At 42.1% G+C, this 17,349-nt stretch overlaps 1 protein-coding gene across 11 annotated transcripts in view; it reads right to left on the bottom strand.

Annotated features, from left to right (window-relative positions):
* PKHD1 (polycystic kidney and hepatic disease 1 (autosomal recessive)) overlaps nt 1-17,349 on the bottom strand; it is a 230,830-nt gene that overhangs the window by 25,102 nt on the left and 188,379 nt on the right. For 6 of the 11 annotated variants that reach the window (XM_040697985.2, XM_040697986.2, XM_040697987.2 and 3 more), the window contains one exon: nt 1,680-2,697. The exons of 1 other annotated variant lie outside the window; for it this stretch is intronic. In XM_040697985.2, coding sequence (XP_040553919.1) covers nt 1,680-2,697 — 1,018 coding nt within the window. Of the gene's footprint in view, nt 1-1,679; nt 2,698-4,849; nt 4,985-6,434; nt 7,087-17,349 lie in introns of those variants that run through there. 4 more of the 11 variants (XM_040697990.2, XR_005858605.2, XR_005858606.2 and 1 more) reach the window with 4 other exon arrangements.

Below are 17,349 nucleotides of genomic sequence, written 5' to 3'. Positions count from 1 at the left end.
AGCTCCTCAGCATTCATGGGTGCATCCCATCAGGATCCTTGGATTAATTCACATTGATCTGATATTGATATGATTGATATGATTGATACATCATTGATATGATTCTATGATTCTATGATTTTGCCTAGATCATCTCTGACCACATCCTCCTTGACCAAGTGGAAATCTTCCTTTCTCCAGAATCTTTCTCTGAACTCCAGGGTCTGTGATTCCTCATGGGCAGTCCTAGCAGTAGAGATTGAAGCAAAGATGTTCAGCTTCTCTGCCTTCTCAGCATCCCATTACCAGGGAACCCACCTCACTCAGCAGTGGGCTCACATTTTCCCCCATGTTCATTTTGCTACTGACATACTTAAAAAAGTCCTTCCTGTTGTCCTTGACTTCCCCCACAGAATTAATTCCAAGTGGCCTTAGCCTTCCTTGTGGCATTCCTGTAGGCCCTGATAATGTTCCCGTATTCCTCCCAAGTTGCCAGACCCCTTTTCCACACTCTACAGAATTTCTTCTTCCATTTATGCATTTTTTCTATTATCTTCTTGTTCATCCCTCTGTGTTTCCTGCCACCTTTGGCTGATTTCTTACTCTTGAGGATGCATTGATCTTGAGCTTGGAGGAAGTCAATGCTTGAATGTCAACCAACATCTGGACCCTTTCAATGTTCTAACCTATGAGATGCGTCCAAGTTGGTCCTTGAAGAGGTCAAAACTGGCTCTTCTGATGTTGAGGGTTACAATCCTACTTATTGCCTTCTTTCTTTCATTTCCTCCACTATCTCATGGTCACTGCATCCAAGGCTGCCCCCAGCCTTCACGTTCCCAGCCGCTCCTTCCCTGTTTGTCCTTACAAGGTCCAGAAGCACACCTCTCCTCATTGTCTCCTCACCACCTGCATCAGAAAGTTATCTTCCATGCACTCTATATTATGTATGAAAATATGTATATACAATACTTACAAAATGCAATTTTTTTTTCTTTTTTTTTTCGGCTTTAAGTATTAAAGCATATGAATCAAGGTGGTCAGGCACTGGAATGGACTGGAATGGGCTGCCCAGGGAGGTGGTGGAGTCACTGACCCTGGAGGTGTTCAAGGAAAGTTTAGATGTTGTGTTGAGGGACATGGTGTAGTGAGGACTGTTGGTGACAGGTAGACAGTTGGACTGGATGACCTTATAGGTCTTTTCCAACCTTGGTGATTCTACGATTCTATGATTCTAAGGTTTAGACCTGTGAGTTATTTAGGGCAATAACCTGTCTACCATAACACATTTCTGGCACTACATTTATAAACACTCATAGATTGAATTGTTTAGAAGTTAAGAGCTTTAATAGTTTGAACTCATTTAAAAATCACTGAGTTTACCTACTACTTCATAATTTCATGGCAGACTTGCATAAACTCAATTCCTGGATTAAAATATCACAGGCAGCTTTGTACTACATGGACATCCATGAGCACCAAGAAAATGTCACGATAATTTCGCTAGATCAGAGTCAGGACTCTAGCTAATACTTCGCCACAACGCTGTTAGGGAAACTTTTTAATGTGCTTCACCTCACTCATATTTCAGTAAATGGGGAACTTACTCTGTATCTTATTAAGCAGGTCAAGTGGTTCGATTCACTGAATCCACTCTAATCAGCATCAGCATTTCTTTTAAGATACTGCAGGAGCACACTTACCTCCTATTATCTCTTCTTGAGAACAGTAAGTCAGGCTGATTCACCATTAGAGTATCAACTGGTAAGCCCAGGACTGTCTGAAGGTCTCCAGTCTGATGAGCATTGATAATTGTTCTGGCCAAGCTCTTTAAACTGTCAATTGTTAAGGAACGCTCAAGCTCATTTCTTTGGTGTCCTGGTGGGTCACCAAATTCAAAAATCAGCACTTTTGATGGACCAGCTGCATCAGATGGCTGCAGAATTTGAGCATTTACTGCTCCTCTCCCAAGTTTCCGTGATCCAGATCTGCTATGAAAGGTCGTGCAAAACATCATGTTGGGGCAGTGATATTTCTTTTTGCTAGCATTGTCTGAGATGACTTTCAACATGCTTTCACCTCCCAGCACACGATGGACTACTCTGACTTGATCACGAGCAACCTGCAAGAAATCAGCTAATCGGTGCATGATATTTGCCTCACCCTCTTCCCCAGTGGTCTCAGTCACAGTGAAAGCCACATGAAGAGAAAGGCCAGTGACTATTTCTACAGGTTCCTTTTCATGAAGGAGGACATAGAGAAGATTGTCCTCAAAGCTAAAATAATTGGTTCCTGCCCCTTCATTCCATGAGAAGGAAGATGGAGTTGGAGAGATATATTTTCCTTTAGTGAAGACATGAAGGCTGAGGGGTTCGTTGTAGAAAATAGCAAGGGGCAGTTTGGTTGAGTTCTGCCCACTGAGGAGGTAGAGTCTGAAAATCAGAGGCGTTAGGTCTGGGAAGCAAACTGTTGTGAGTTTGGTGGTTGGCAGTACAGAGAAGAGAGCAGAAGGATGCTGTGCAGAACCACATGATGCATCTGAAGCTCCGTCACTGAAGGTGTCCATAAAGCTGCCAGTCACTGCTACTACTGGAAACAGCTCCTGGTTGACCACACTGGTGTCTAAATTTTCCAGGATGACAAATGCGTAATCTGCCTGTTTGCAGAAGTAGCCTTGTACTGAGGGCTTGAAGATACACTTGCTGTCATCTCTGTAAATTCCTGGAAGGACAAGCAGGGGTGGGGAAAGAAAAACAAAAATGTATCAGCTGTCATCTCAACAGTTTCTGCTACAGTGGCGTATTTTCCCATTTGGTGCTCAAAGTCACTTCTGCAGGTGCTAAAATTCTAACTAGTTTTGAGAGAAGTCTGGACACTGTTGGTATTAAATAGATGGAAACTACATCTACCTGAGGAATCATAGAATCATAGAATCACTCAGGTTGGAAAAGACCTTAAAGATCATTGAGTCCAACCAGGACCTAAACATACTACCCTAACTCTAACAGCCCTCCACTAAATCATGTCCCTGAGCACCACATCCAAATGGTTTTTAAACACAGCCAGCGATGGTGACTCAACCACCTCCCTGGGGAGCCCATTCCAGTGCTTAACAAAGAAGTCCATAACCTGAAAGTAGCTGAGAACTGGTAGTATGTGGGCTGCTCTGAAAATAATGCCTCCTATTTTATGATGTTTATGGATGTTGGTGGGATGACAGTAGAGATTGAATCTTCCCACTCACATTCTATTACATCTTGTTGCCATGTGACACGTGGCAGCAGAGGGGCAGTGACAAGACATGGTGTCGCTACTACGAGTCAGAGTCAAAACATCAGTTCATGGAGTGGCAACAGGTGAGTTCCCCATTGAAGAAAATGTTTAAGACACAGACCTCAGCAGGTAAAGGGATATGCACTGTCTTTGGGATAGAAAATGGGTGATCATTCTGGATTTCCTGGAACCCAGACAAACTGTCAACCCTGATAGCTACATCACAATGCTGACTAAGCTGAAGACTAGAACTTCCAGAGTCAGGCCAGAGAAGACAACCTTTCTCTTACAGCCAGGCCCCAATGAAAGTCTGAAGACCATGGAGCACATAGCCCATCTTGGCTGGGCCATCCTACCACACCCACAGTATATTATGAATTTTGCATATTCTAACTCCCATCTGTTCAGACTGAAGAAAAAATGGACTGCCTGGGCAACATTTTCCCAGTAACAACACTATCATAACAGCTGTGGAATAGTGGATCATCTCCACTTGTGTAGACTTTTATGAGCAAGCTAGGTGGACTCTAGTTCATCAGTAGTGATGATGCTAATGGTGGTGACTTTGTTGAAAACCAGTGTTTTGTAGCTGAGAACTTGCTCCATCAAATAGTGTTATTGTGCTCTTTGCATCTGTTGTAGTTTCCATGGAAACAAATAGGAGGCATTACTTTCATAGTGACTTACACACATTTGCCCTGTTCATTCTAGACACTTAATTGCATCCACTGTTGAAAGGGTAAGTATGACAAAAGGACAATTGCTCTAAGTCATTTGGACCTCTCAGGGTAACTACAGCTGTAAGTATGAGCCATGGGAATGCAAAAGCAACTTTAGGGAATACAGCATGTCAACCTTTTTTCATGAAATGTAACAGGAGCTAAGGCACTTCCATATACTCCAGAATCTGCAACCCAATCCCTTTCCAAGTGTCTGAGGACATGAGTCATTAGAACCCTTTTATGGATCTGTGCAGAGGAGATATAGTCCATACAGTCCTCTGAGTTAGGATACGTTCCATCTGATCAAATGTAAGTCTCTGCTTTAACATGAGAGAAATTGTGCCTCGGGCCATAGTGATGAGATCATCACTGATTATAAAGAGAGAATAAAAGTAAATGAGTTCAAATGCAGGCACCAACAACATAAACATTTCTGCCCGAAGCATCCTAGGAAAAGATGTGTGTTTCTGTTTTTCCTTCCTTCCTTCAAAACAAAATCAAAGGAGGAATTTGCTGCCGTAGACAGCTATAATCCTTCTTTCCTCCCAAGCCCGCTCTCCCCTAGTTAGCTGTGCTTGTGAGCGCATTAGGCAAAGCTCAGCCAAGTTCTAAACTAACTGAGCCACTTATTCAGTAGTTCTGGGGACGTGTATACAGATCAGCAGTGTTCAGTGTTAATGATAAAGAGAGAGACATCGTGAGAGCCACAAAGTTCTGAATGAATAAAAGGGCATTCGTCTTAATAAACAAACATTACGACTGGGAAAGCCATTGCTAGAAAACAATGACAGGCTGCTGGAAAAGAGAGGAGCTAGGAGAAAGCAGGCTGGATCCTGCTTACTGCCACATCTTGGTGTCTGAATCCCATGGACATTTACCTATGATTTAATTCAAGGGGAATCCGCATGTGCAGACTCGAAGAGCATTTCTCACTCCATACATCACAGAGGAAAACAGCGAAATTGCACAAATGTCACACGCCGCTCGGGAAGGAGATCCCAGTGAGACAAGATCTATAGAAAAAACACTCCATTTTTAGACATCACCTTGTTGTTTTTCCTTTTCTCCCTTTTTCTTAGCTTTGCCTTTCCCTTTTTAGCTGCACCAGCAGGGCTGTTTTGCAATGGGTGTCTGCTAGGGGCAAAGGGAGAGGGAGCAGCATCTTTGTTCGCAAGCAGCACGCAGATACCGGCTGTAACCCTGCAGCACACAGCCAGCTCCAAAGGTTGGCAGATCTCATTTGCTCTGCTGGAAACGTTCAGGTCACTCCATCTCCCTCCAGTGACATGCGACCAGCCAATATTTTGTGATTTCCTAGGACTTCCCTTTGCCTTGCCACACGGCTTTGCTCACTTCCCTGCACATCCATGCATGCACACGCATCGCTGCTCGTCTCCTTCCGAACGGCCTTATCTGCCACTCACAATTTCTGCAGCCTGCAATTTTGATCACTTTTAAATGAAACCCATGCTGGCCTTAGTAATCATAATGTCATTTGCAATTTACCACAAAACACGTTTATTCAGTTAGTAGCACATTGGAGAAAGAGAACTCCATATGAACTCGCCGCTGAAGCCCTAATCTGATTATTTCCTCATGAAAATCCAAGCAGGGGTGCTTGTAAGAGGGGCCTGAGAGGAGAGGGAAAAAGTGAGGCCTGGCCACAGCTGACTCTCATAATCAATGCGAACAGATAAGCGACACGGTGCGTCAGGGCCAGCAGCTAATCCGCCCCAGGGCTTTCCTCTAAAAAAGGCCAGGGTGGACAGGGCTTAATAAATACTGAGTGACCACCGAACATTGAACTGACATGTGCTATTTACATTGGCAATGAGCAATAACAGTGATAAATTCCAGAAGCTCCCCTCGTTTGTAAATGGGGTGAAATCTGATTAAACGGGTTCTATTTGCGTGCGCGTGTGCACTTGCACTTATGTTAGAAATGGAAAAAAATGGGGGGAAAGCAAGAGAAATCAGGCATGTGTGAGTCACATAGCAGGGGGGTTGAAACTAGATGATCACTGTGGTCCTTTTCAACCGAGGCCGTTCTGTGATTCATTCTATGAGTCAACTGGAGACCCTAGGAATGGATGGGAAGATGGAGGAGATGATGTGTGTCCTGCTCAGTGCATGAAAGAGAGAAATAGGAGACACAAAGCATCCGCGCCTTTGCTTTCTGCAGATTCCCTTACCATCGAGCCAACATTACTATTTAATTATAGATATACACATGCACGCACACACGGCCACACACAAACATATATATCTATATGAGATTTGAGCACTCAGGTTGCTTCTAGGGCTCCTGACAAATATTAACTTTGTGTCAATATTTGTCCTTCCTGTCGTGAAATGAGGATTTTCCACCTCATTTCACATTTGAAAAGAAAAATGTGCCGAGGGGGTCCTCTTTGCTTAGGAAAAAAAGAAAGAAAGAAAGAAAAAAAAACAGCCAACAACAACAACATCTCATATCCTTTATTTAGAAAAATGGAGCGGGAGGGAAGGAGGGAAGAGTGCTTTTAAAATAGATGTTTTGACTTAAAGGCACACAGAGTCCTTTGCAAGTCTCCTGCCTTTTCCCCAGTTCCCCAACGCCAAATAAATAAAATAAAATAAAATAAATTCTACATTTAAAATCGAATGAAATACATCAACATTAATGATTTTCCCCTTCAGGTTAACACCACCATTTCCTTCAATAATTTTTTACCCGTTTCATGATAGATCTCACAGTTCATGGTACAAGGAAAAAATACAGTAGGGTTGTTTTTTGTTTTTTTTTGACAAAAACAAAAGGCAACGTCAGGTTTTTATCAAAATAAAATAAATCTCCCGCAATTTTCTTTCCATCTGACTGGATTTGCCCGTCAGTTATTTCTAATTTAACTACAATTATAGTTACAAAAATATAAAAGCAAGTAGGGGAGGGAGAGGGAGAGGAGAGATAAATGGGACGCTGTTTAGAAATTGCGATTCATTGGCCTTGGGCTGGCCAGCACATATCTTTGCTGAGGGGGAAATATTCATCAGCATTAACTGTTCCTTTTGACCCGCTGACATTCAAATGTGAAGTAAGAAAGGCCCAGCAACAGGGCTTGGGAAATGTGGCAGTCTGCAAAGGTAAATTATTCTGAGGTCAGTCGTTTCTGTCGTGCAAAAGGTTTTCTATGTTTCTCGAGTTCAGATGTCCCCTGTAAATAATTCTGGACCCCATTCTTCTATCTAATCCCTTGCACAGGCTCCTCGTGCTTATGTGCTCATCCTTTGAAACCAATGGCATTCATCTTGTAAACCTTCATGTGCAGAAGTGCAAGCGATCCTGTCACCTTCAGCACATTCTGAGACAAGTCATTCCCCATCATTTTTAGAAATCCCGCTGACTGTTAATTAGGAATATCACGCAACTGAATGTACCAGTGTCCACGTAGAGGGTAAATATATGGATACGCCTATTCTCCTGCACAACTAGAAATAGGATGAGAGGGAATGGCCTCAAGTTGCACCAGGGGAGGTTCAGGTTGGATGCTAGGAAAAAATTCTTCTCTATTGATAGAGTGGTCATGCACTGGAATGGGCTGGTCAGGGAGGTGGTGGAGTCATTGACCCTGGAAGTGTTCAAGAAATGCTTAGATGGCTACTAAGGGACATGGTGTAGTAGGGAATTACTGGTGGTTGGACTGCATGATCTTGGAGGTCTTTTCCAACCTTGGTGATTCTATGACTCTATGATAAGCAATGCCAGGAAGTTTTTGCACACCGTGTGTGCTGGGAACAGACACACAGCAGTGCATGGAGGTGAGTGTGATTGCTCATACGTTTGTGTAACCACATGTGTGTGAGACAAATGCACATAAATATATGCATGTGCCAGGGACCGTGTGCATATAAAAAGAGTGTTTGCTTTGGGCTGCTAATTCTTTCTCCTAAGGAAAATGATTTTTAAAGGAAATGAGCCTCATAAGATCACACCGTGTGTGAGGCTTTAAGTTCTCCTGTTTATCACTCCTTCATAAAAACCATTGAACTTCCTAGCTGACTTCAGTCACATTTGGGAACTCAGTGACACTATGTTCATACAAATTCTGCTGCAGTGGATGCCCAAGCAGAGAAAAGATGGTTATTAGTGCACACACAGGAAGAAAGACTGTAGTGTAAGCTCACCAATACCATGAAGCCTGAGATCCATTCCTTTGCCATACATATCCATAGAAAAACAGGTGTAGTACATGAAATATTTGTTCTTATGTTTACTGTTTTCATGTTTGGATATGGCCACACATTGATAATATTTATTCATTATGAAATAAAGTATTATTTCTATCCTTCAAATACCTATATATGCATTATGTAAGCATTAACACTTCAGAGCTTGCCTGTGCCTAAGAGGTAAGTAGTATGTGCTACAGATAAGAGTATATCTTTCAAAGATATTGAATGAAAAAGTTGCAAACTTTTCCAGTTCCCAGATGGTATAGTAGTAATACATTGATCAAAAAAAGTACACAAGTCTTCACAGAAGACTCTTAAGGCACATCTAAGCCAGGATGATCTCCAGCAGTGGTCAAAAGGAAGTGCCTGGAGTTTGTATGAGAACAGGATGTTTGTATAGCAGTGCTCTCCCAAAATGTTCCCCAAGCTGTCGGAGTTTTAAAACTCCGGAACTCCTTGAGTTAAAGATAACATCTTTGGTCTTTGCATTTGAGAGAGGATATCAAACTCACAGAATATCAGAAAGTTTGAGAGGATGACCTAGGTATAGCTTAATCCCTCTCAGGTGAGATGAATACATCCATCTGAGATGCCCAGCCTTGTGTCAAACTGCTTATGGGGGCAAAGCATTTCTAAGATGCCATGCTGCCACCAGAGGAATAACTTGGCTGTCCGTGCCCTGAAGATAAGACTGGAAATGAGATTCTAAAGGCTTTCCATCCATCAAAACTAAAGCAACACCAATGCTATGGCCAGCTCTTTGCCCTTGAGCTGGTATGGCACACCCTGCACTATCAGAGGGACTGACCATCTAGAAGGTAGTGGCCACCTGCAGACAGATTTTTTTGGACTGGCTCCTTACTTGTCCTAACAACCTCTAGAGTTATTACCTAGGAACGGTTTTGGAATCTGCTGGGTTGCCTGGGACCAATCTTGTCTCAGAGCAGTTCTCTTTAGCAGGAGCGACCAGGGGGATACTGTGCCCATTCCCAAGCAGTTTTTGACCCAGGAGTAGTACACATCAAGCCCGCTTCTGCTATTGTCAGCACGATTCCAGAGCAGTTTGATCACCAGTTTAATAAACTCTCTTAGAAAGGCAGAATTAGAGAGGATTTTTGTCCTCGTTACCATTATTGATCGGGGAACTTGAGTCACGTCAGCCATGTTAGCAACACTAAGTCTCCCATGATTTCTATTCAGGGAACAACTCTAACATGCAGACAAAAGAGATGTAAGTTGGCATTATATTATGCACGGGAAGAGAAAGGATAGAACTGCTGAATTACTCTTGTCCATCGTGATGCAGAGAACACTCACAGGAGAGCATGGATCCCCACAGGGCTTGGAGGACCCATCACTGCATAGCTAAAGGGTACCAACTGGGGGATTTGTATAGCACCTAGGACCCAGGGTTCTGACTAGAGCTTTTTAGATAGTCTCCTGAAGCAAACAGAAAAATGCAATCAAAGTATTCCCACAACCCTATGAATCCACTAGCCATCATTCAAGGAGCCGACAGCTGGGTGTGGGAGGGATACTGCCTCCCAAAAAAGACAATTAAAAGAGAAAAACACAAACGGAACTGTCTTCGTGCCCAAATTATTTCACCTTTGAAAAAATGAGCTATTCTGCAAATGCCAATCTGTTTCTTGTGTTGGTACCAAAGCTCTTCCCACTACATTTCCCCTCAAGTCACTCCTGGTTTCCTTCAGGTGCATTTAAAGCCCAGAAGGATTTTTCTCCTCTCCCAAACCAGCAAAGCCGTAGCATGAAACTTCAGATAAAGCACTTTGCTCGATGCAAAGGGGCAGCAAGCAGCAGAGGTTTTGCCGGCATGGTTCCAACCACAGGCTCCCAGGCCAAGGAATGATAACACTGCCACCACCACCCCAAAGCAGAACAGCAATTTCATCAGATTCCAGACCCCCAAAATGAATGTGGCTGTGCCATGCACTGCTCTGAGCTGCGGATATAATGAGTTTTGAATGGGAAGTCCCGGACACAATAAATCTGTGCCATATGTGACCATTTCCTGTGTCAGTTCCTTTCTCATAACCAGTGGAGGCTTCGCCCTCCCCCTTGCTTTCCCTTTCATGACCCCACACCAGGGCTCTGAAATCTTTCAGGGCTGCTTATGGGCCTGAGGCCTTTCCACAGCAGTTGCATAAATAAATGAGTTTGACAGCAAACATCGTAACGGTTAGCAGTAATGTGTGCTCCACACAAGTGCCGGCACTACTCACTGGAGAAATGGAAGAGGGAAGAGGTCGTTTTGTTACTGCAAACAAAAGTATGTTCTCTGACAAGTGGTGAAAGAATTAGTCAAATAAACTTGAACTCTGTTAAGACCATTGCTGCCAGGTTTTGTTACGGGCTGGAAGGTTCTCAGCTTCCCTCTCCCTTCTTGGCTGGCACTTACTGCAAAGACAAATCATCCTTTTCTTCTGCAAAAATAAAGTTTGGGGGTAAAATGAACGGCCTCAAAATAAAATCTGCAAGGAACTCCATTTTACTATTTATTATTATCATTTCTGCCCAGTGAGAACAGGTCTTTGGTCCTGGGAACAGACTCTAAAAGAGACAAATTTTCCATTAGAAATGAGCCAGAAGGAAAACACCACATACGTGTACATTTTGGAAGTATTCAAGCTACATTTGAGCTTAAAATGACAATTATTTTTATAAGTCATGGGTGTAGGAGAGGAAGACCAGAGATCATCATTTGCCCTAAAACAGTTCCCCATTTTGTTGTTGTTCAGGAGCAAATGAAACATTTTGACTAAATAACAAAATTATGCTAAGTTTTCAGCTTAATCTGAGAAATGATCGTGTTTTGGGACTCTATAAAATTTTTCACTAAAACTATTTTATTGAAAAGCCCTTTTTCCCCCCAAATACACCAACTAAGGAATGGTATGAAGCAATTTCATTAACGTACTGAAGTAGTATGGTCAGCTTGTAGAAGATTGATAAAGATAAGCAGGAAGCAAGGAAGGGAGGTTGGTTTCCTACATCCAATCTGGAGAGAACGAATATGTATATATATACACACTAATATATATATTAGTATGTATATATATGTATATAGTATATATACACACTAATATATATATTATTGTTTCCAACTGGGAGATACAGGTTAGAAATTTCAAAATCATGTTTCTGGTTAAAATGTTAAATAATTGACCAAGCAAATAAATAAATAAGTACAAACCAAGGCCCTGAAACCTACTGATTAGGAATTAGTCAAACTACTACAATGGGAATTTTTGTTAATGAGTTCTGTTGGTTTCCCTTTGGAGCAGTGTAAGTACAAGTGGTACCTATGGGTCAAATGGGCGAGGTGAGTTCTTGAGTCCCCTCCCTACGTTGTCCAATAGCTTTTTATCAGCAGCCTCATCTCTGCTTTCTTTCCCCCCCTTTTTTCCTTCTTTCTTTTGCTCAACTAAGTTATAGAAAAAGTTAAAATGTTGTTTGTACCTTACTCAGCTGAAGAGCCTGTGCTCGTGACAGAAAGGTTCACCAGCACAAGAGTACGTGTGACACAGTAGTGTGTTTTTTAGCAATATTAGTCCTGTACTGGCTCTGAAGTTGAATCTTAAGGCAGAAGGAGTTCATTACGGGTACAGACAGCTATATTATATCATGACATATTTATGAGAATGAACAGTAATAGGAGGCAAGTACTTTAAGCCTTAGAAGTCGAAATGGATCTGAGAGCGTAGTGCAGAATCTGAACACCTATGAAAACATACGAAGAGATAAAATTTGAGATACAAAGGCTAGAGTCATTACTAAAGCACATGGAATGGGATTCATCACATCCATTTTAGCTGCTTAAATGTTAAGCATCTAGTCTAAGCTAATTGTCTTGTCTAGCTGCTCATCTAGACAATAATCATTAGAGGGAGACTTTTAGAGGGTCATTCATTCTCTCTTTCCCTTGGATGGATTGTATCACATCTGGAGATATCTGTCTCTAGTTCTACATGGGGAAGCCAGGTAGCTAGCTCAGACTGAAAGCCTGTCTTTTGGACAGCTAAGTTAGGTGACAAAAACCTACCTCCTAATGATGTAGATGGGGAAGCTCAGAGAATAATGAGAGTTATAGGCATTGGTATTCATTGAGCATTTTGAAATCAGTGGGAGACTGCTGCTCTGTGCACACCTCTAAAGTAGCTGTGCTCTCTGGTTATGAACAGGGGAAAAGTCAGAAAGCACAGAAATAGAAAAGTAATAGCAAATGAGACATTTGAGCAAACAGCAAGAGCCTATAAAATTAATTTCTAACCTCTGGAATCACAGGATGAAGGGAGATTTGTTTCAAACACAGCTCCAACAAACTCCAGTGCATTTGTAGGCATAGTCCTAAAGCACCTACACTGAGCCCCAGGAAAAATAGGTCAGAAGAGATTTCTGGATGTTCCTTAGTTCATTCTCTCACTCAGAGCAAGGCTAACCACAAAGTTAGATCAGGCTTCTGAGGGCTTTATTCCAAATTATAGTTTATCTGCTGTTAGGCTTTTATACATCTACTGGGACAGATTTCACTGTTTGGAGTATGTCCAGAGAAACCACCAGGGTTGAAAATTATTCAAACAAGGTCTGTGATCGTAACGATATTTTCATACATAGAATCACACACATGCAAAATGGTTTGAAGGAGCTTTTGAGGCTTACTTTAGAAAACAGCTTTCAAAATACTTCTGAATATAACCCCATGTGCTTGTTTTAGGCAGTCCCAGCCCTCTTCTTGTCCTTTCAGAGTCCTCTGGGCAGACAAAAGCAGAGATTTGGAGCTGGAGCATCTGTTGTATTCAGATACATTTCACCAGATAGTGAAATGTACATCTTCATCTACAACATAACATTGAAAGAATCGAGTCCTGGTTGCATGGTAAGGTGCCCATGTAAGGAAAAAAATAATAACTACACTAGCAGAGCACGGCAAGCACCCATGAAGTCCTGAGTGTCCCACTCTGACGGGTAGGCATGGCTCCTTTTGCATTTTATTCCTGATTTACTAGTGAGTCGTTTGAAATTTCAGACAGCCCTTGGAGTTATTTTGGCCAGGGAGTATATTTAAAACTCATTGTGCCTAATGTTGTCTTTCTACAATTGAGAAGTAATCAGGAAAGACATGAAAATAAATAGACAAGTGAGAGGGAAAATGAAATATGAAGTGGCTAGAAAGGAGTCGGCTCTCTAATGTATTTTTTCAGCTTATTATTGTAAAAGCCCAGAGCAAAAGAATAGCTTTGAAGAGTCTTTTGTTAATAGTGGCAAGGTTGTCTTTTTATTTTTCTTAACTTTTTATTTATTAGCCATGCTGCACGGGGTACTTCCATAAATGATGGTTGGGTTTCAGTTACAAGGACTTGTTTAGTCTGAAAACATCCCAGCCTGCGATGGGAAGCTGAAAAGAGAAGTAACAGCCCACTGTCTGGTGCTTGAAGGGACTAAAACTGAAAACCATTTGCTCTCTGCTTCTCCCTGTGATTTCTGCTTTTTGAGCTTGCAAAGGTTTGGATGTCTCTGTTTGGATGGCTAAAATGCATTCCCAGCAGGCCACTTCCTCAGGTGGTCCATGCGATGACAGCTTGATGCTTAGGCCAATGTAGGACAGCTGAGGTTCTCACCCTGTCTTAGAATAAAATTATAAAGCTGCATTCCTACAGGGGGCAAGGATCTCATGCTGCAGATTGCAGTTTTTCACCCAGAGGGTGGTGACGCACTGAACAGGTTGTCCAAGGAGGCTGTGGATGCCCCATCCCTGCAGGCATTCAAGGCCAGGCTGGATGTGGCTCTGGGCAGCCTGGTCTGCTGGTTGGCGACCCTGCACATAGCAGGGGGTTGAAACCAGATGAGCATTGTGGTCCTTTTCAACCCAGGCCATTCTATGATTCTATGATTGCTGTATAAACTTACTGAGGGTCCTTAGCTCATGCTCAAGCCCTAAAATATGACAGTCAGTAACATCTTTGAGACTTGAGAAGGGACTTTGAGCATTGGGATGCTAAGCATTTATTTACCATTGCCCCGAATATGTGGTTAAGCATACAAATATTCAATTGCAACAAAATTTCATTCAACACTATCATGTGGGAATATGCTAGCTGAGAGCAGGAAGCCAGGCAGGTGCATTAAACACATTTGTTTCTTTGAGACATTTTAGTGCTTTAGTGCTGGTGAACAAAAGAGGTCTGAAACCGAGTTAAGATAGGCAGAGCAATATAGGATTGCCCAAGGCTGCTGAGCTTAGGCATTCTGATGGTATTTACAGGATGCTCTTCATGCATAATAGTCTATATTATCTAACCTTTTTATGAAAAAAAAAAAAAAAAGACAATATGGACAATTTGGGATCTACTCTTTTTGATGTAACACCAGCATTTCCAGACAACATGATAACATGAGCACAAGCATGATTTTTACTTTGTTATTTGATGGCATCAACAGTATCAGAATATTCTCCATTTTCTGTTGTGTACCAAATGATAAGGTTGTCTGGCAGGCTGTCTGTCTTGCAGAAATGTGAAAGGGTGTTCTGCTGGTTTGGGCCATCAGAAGGCAGCTTTCAGCTCCCAGGGTGCCAATAAGAGCCAGTCAGTTTAAAAAGCCTAAGAAGAACCTGTCTGGTAGGTTTTGCTCTGTCCTCACATCTCACCTAGCCATTGCAGGGGACGCCTAGCTGAAGCCTTGTAGGTCATGCTTATATCCTCTGAGCATGCAAAGGCTCATTCTATGTGTGGATTACATTAAGTATGGGGTACAAAGACTAATTTGGGTGGGCAGAAAGCAGATTGGTCCAATCCAGTCCTAAATTTTACACTGCCGTATCAAGACATCTGGACTATGACCACTCATTCAGATTGACTGTTAAGAAAAATTTCTTCTTGAAAAGAGTGGTCAGGTGCTGGTATGAGTTGTCCCAGGAGGTGAGTGAGTCACTGTCCCTGGAGGTGTTCAAGAAACGGGTAGATGTTCTACTAAGGGACATGGTTTAGTGGGCAATATCAGTAGTAGGCAGGCAGATGGACTAGATCACCTTGGAGGTCCTCTTCAACCTTTGTCATTCTATGACGCTATGATTCATTCTCTATTAAGACCACAGGATCACCTTTATGTATATTTTCCCTGGGGAAGAGCTTTTAGCAGAGATTTCATTTCCCAACCCAAGTCCTTCCCAATAGGACAGTGCAGTATATCAAGCACTTGTTCAAAAGTGGTCAAAAATGCATTCACATTTTTCTGCGAAGGGCGTTCCCCTGACATCCAAGAAAAGTAAACAGTTCTGACAGTCCTGGGGTCTGTAATATGAATACCCAACCAGAAGGAGGTACTGTAGAAAGGATCCCAGTGCTGCCAAGGAGATTGAGGGAAGGAAGAACAGGAGGGAATCTTTCTGTGGTGGTTTTTTTTTTTTAGGATTATTTTTGCTCTTGGTGGCTGACGTGGCACAAACACTCAGACACAGAGACCTCAGAAGTAGAGATCTGAATTTAATAAAGCTGTCTGGAGGGGGAGGGAGACAGAAAAGTCGATCATGGAGATAAGACAGGCACAGATAGGAAAAGAGGAAAAGAAAGAACATTAGAGCGGACTGATAATGATGTTGTTAGATTCAAGTGACCAGAAGTGAAATATTTATCAAAGAGGTGGGACATCAGGTCCTTATGAAGAGAATAATAAAGAAAAAAAGAATATTTATGATTAGAGTATATGCTTCCATACAAATACAGTGAGGAAAGTCAAAAGGTGAAGAATAGCAAGGATAATGGCAAGGGACAGCAAGGCAACTAATTTAGCTGCACGATTTCACTATAATTTCAGTGTATTGATGTGATCCTTTAAATTCAGCCCAGGTATATCTATAGCTTGCAAGAATTGACTCAGTGCTTAGAAGGATATCCACTTTCAATGTAATAGCGAATTTCACAGCTTACTAAAAGGAGAGAGCCAGTTTGCTTCCACATTTCTGCAACTTTTCTCCTATTTGGGTTTAGAGAATAAAAGTTATCTGAAGGGTAAGAGGGTGGAGGAGGAGGGTCCTTTTATCCCTACTGACATCAACAGCCCTCTCTGTCAAGGTACCAACATGACATCTTATAGACCAAGATGTCTTGTAGAGGTCTTATAGATGCATTGCCAAAGCACCGACCTTGGGTCGCTTTTGCTTTTCTTTTCTGTGAGATTCTGTTTGTTAGGAAAAGCAAAAAGACACCAGAGGGAAAATAAATGCAGATAGATACATTTTTAATGCACGCATTTAATTTTAAGAATATGGTGGGCACTTCAATGCTGGATGCTGGAACTGAGAGAGGGAATTTATCCCATCAGCCCTCTGCAGCCCCACTTCATTGACATAATGTGGTCTTGCCAATTAAAGCACTGGAATCATAGCTCTGCATTTTCCTTCTCTTTCTTACTGAAATTATTGATGTGCTTTGTACAATGTGTAATTGCCATTATTGTGTATATGCCTAGAGCATGTGCAGGGCTGGAATTGAAATAAAGAAGCAAGCAAAAATCATGTGATAGGAAGTCTCTGATGGTATGGTTGCAGGGGGGACCGCGGCACGGCGAGCTGAAAATAGGATTTGATACTGCTGTGACTTGGTTTGATAGAGTGAGATTTGATAAGACAAGAAGAAAGGATGCTGTGATCCTCTGGTTTGATACCCTCTTTCTATATATCAGATTCCCAGCAAAGAGCCAGATGCAAAGCATCTCTCTTAGCACCTCAGGTCTGAGCCTCAGCATACAGAGACATCTGGGAGCAGGTCAGGTTTACACCACCTGCAGATCTTGCCCAGTAAAATGCATTCTCTTTTAGCTCCCTCTCATTCTCTCTCTCATATGCACACAGTAGATTTATTCTTTACATTTAATTTATGCAAGTGAGGCACGGAATACATTTCAGTAATGCCAATTAGATACGCACTAATTTCTTCTCTGTGAAATAGCAGTAAGTAATTAATCAGAATTTTGATCACAACTCAGTTGGCAATTCTAATTGCACTTGCCATTTCCACAGCAAATACGGAATCATTATCTTTTTCGCCTCGTCCTCCCTTCCTAATCAGCCAGCACGCTAGAAGCAAAACATTTCCAAGAACTAGATATTGTCTCAATCAACCAGCAGCCTTAATACCTTTGGACTGAG

This window comes from Gallus gallus, chromosome 3 (genome assembly GCF_016699485.2).
Source record: "Gallus gallus isolate bGalGal1 chromosome 3, bGalGal1.mat.broiler.GRCg7b, whole genome shotgun sequence".
NCBI classification, from domain to species: Eukaryota; Metazoa; Chordata; class Aves; order Galliformes; family Phasianidae; genus Gallus; species Gallus gallus.
This window is presented reverse-complemented; position numbering and strand designations above follow the sequence as displayed.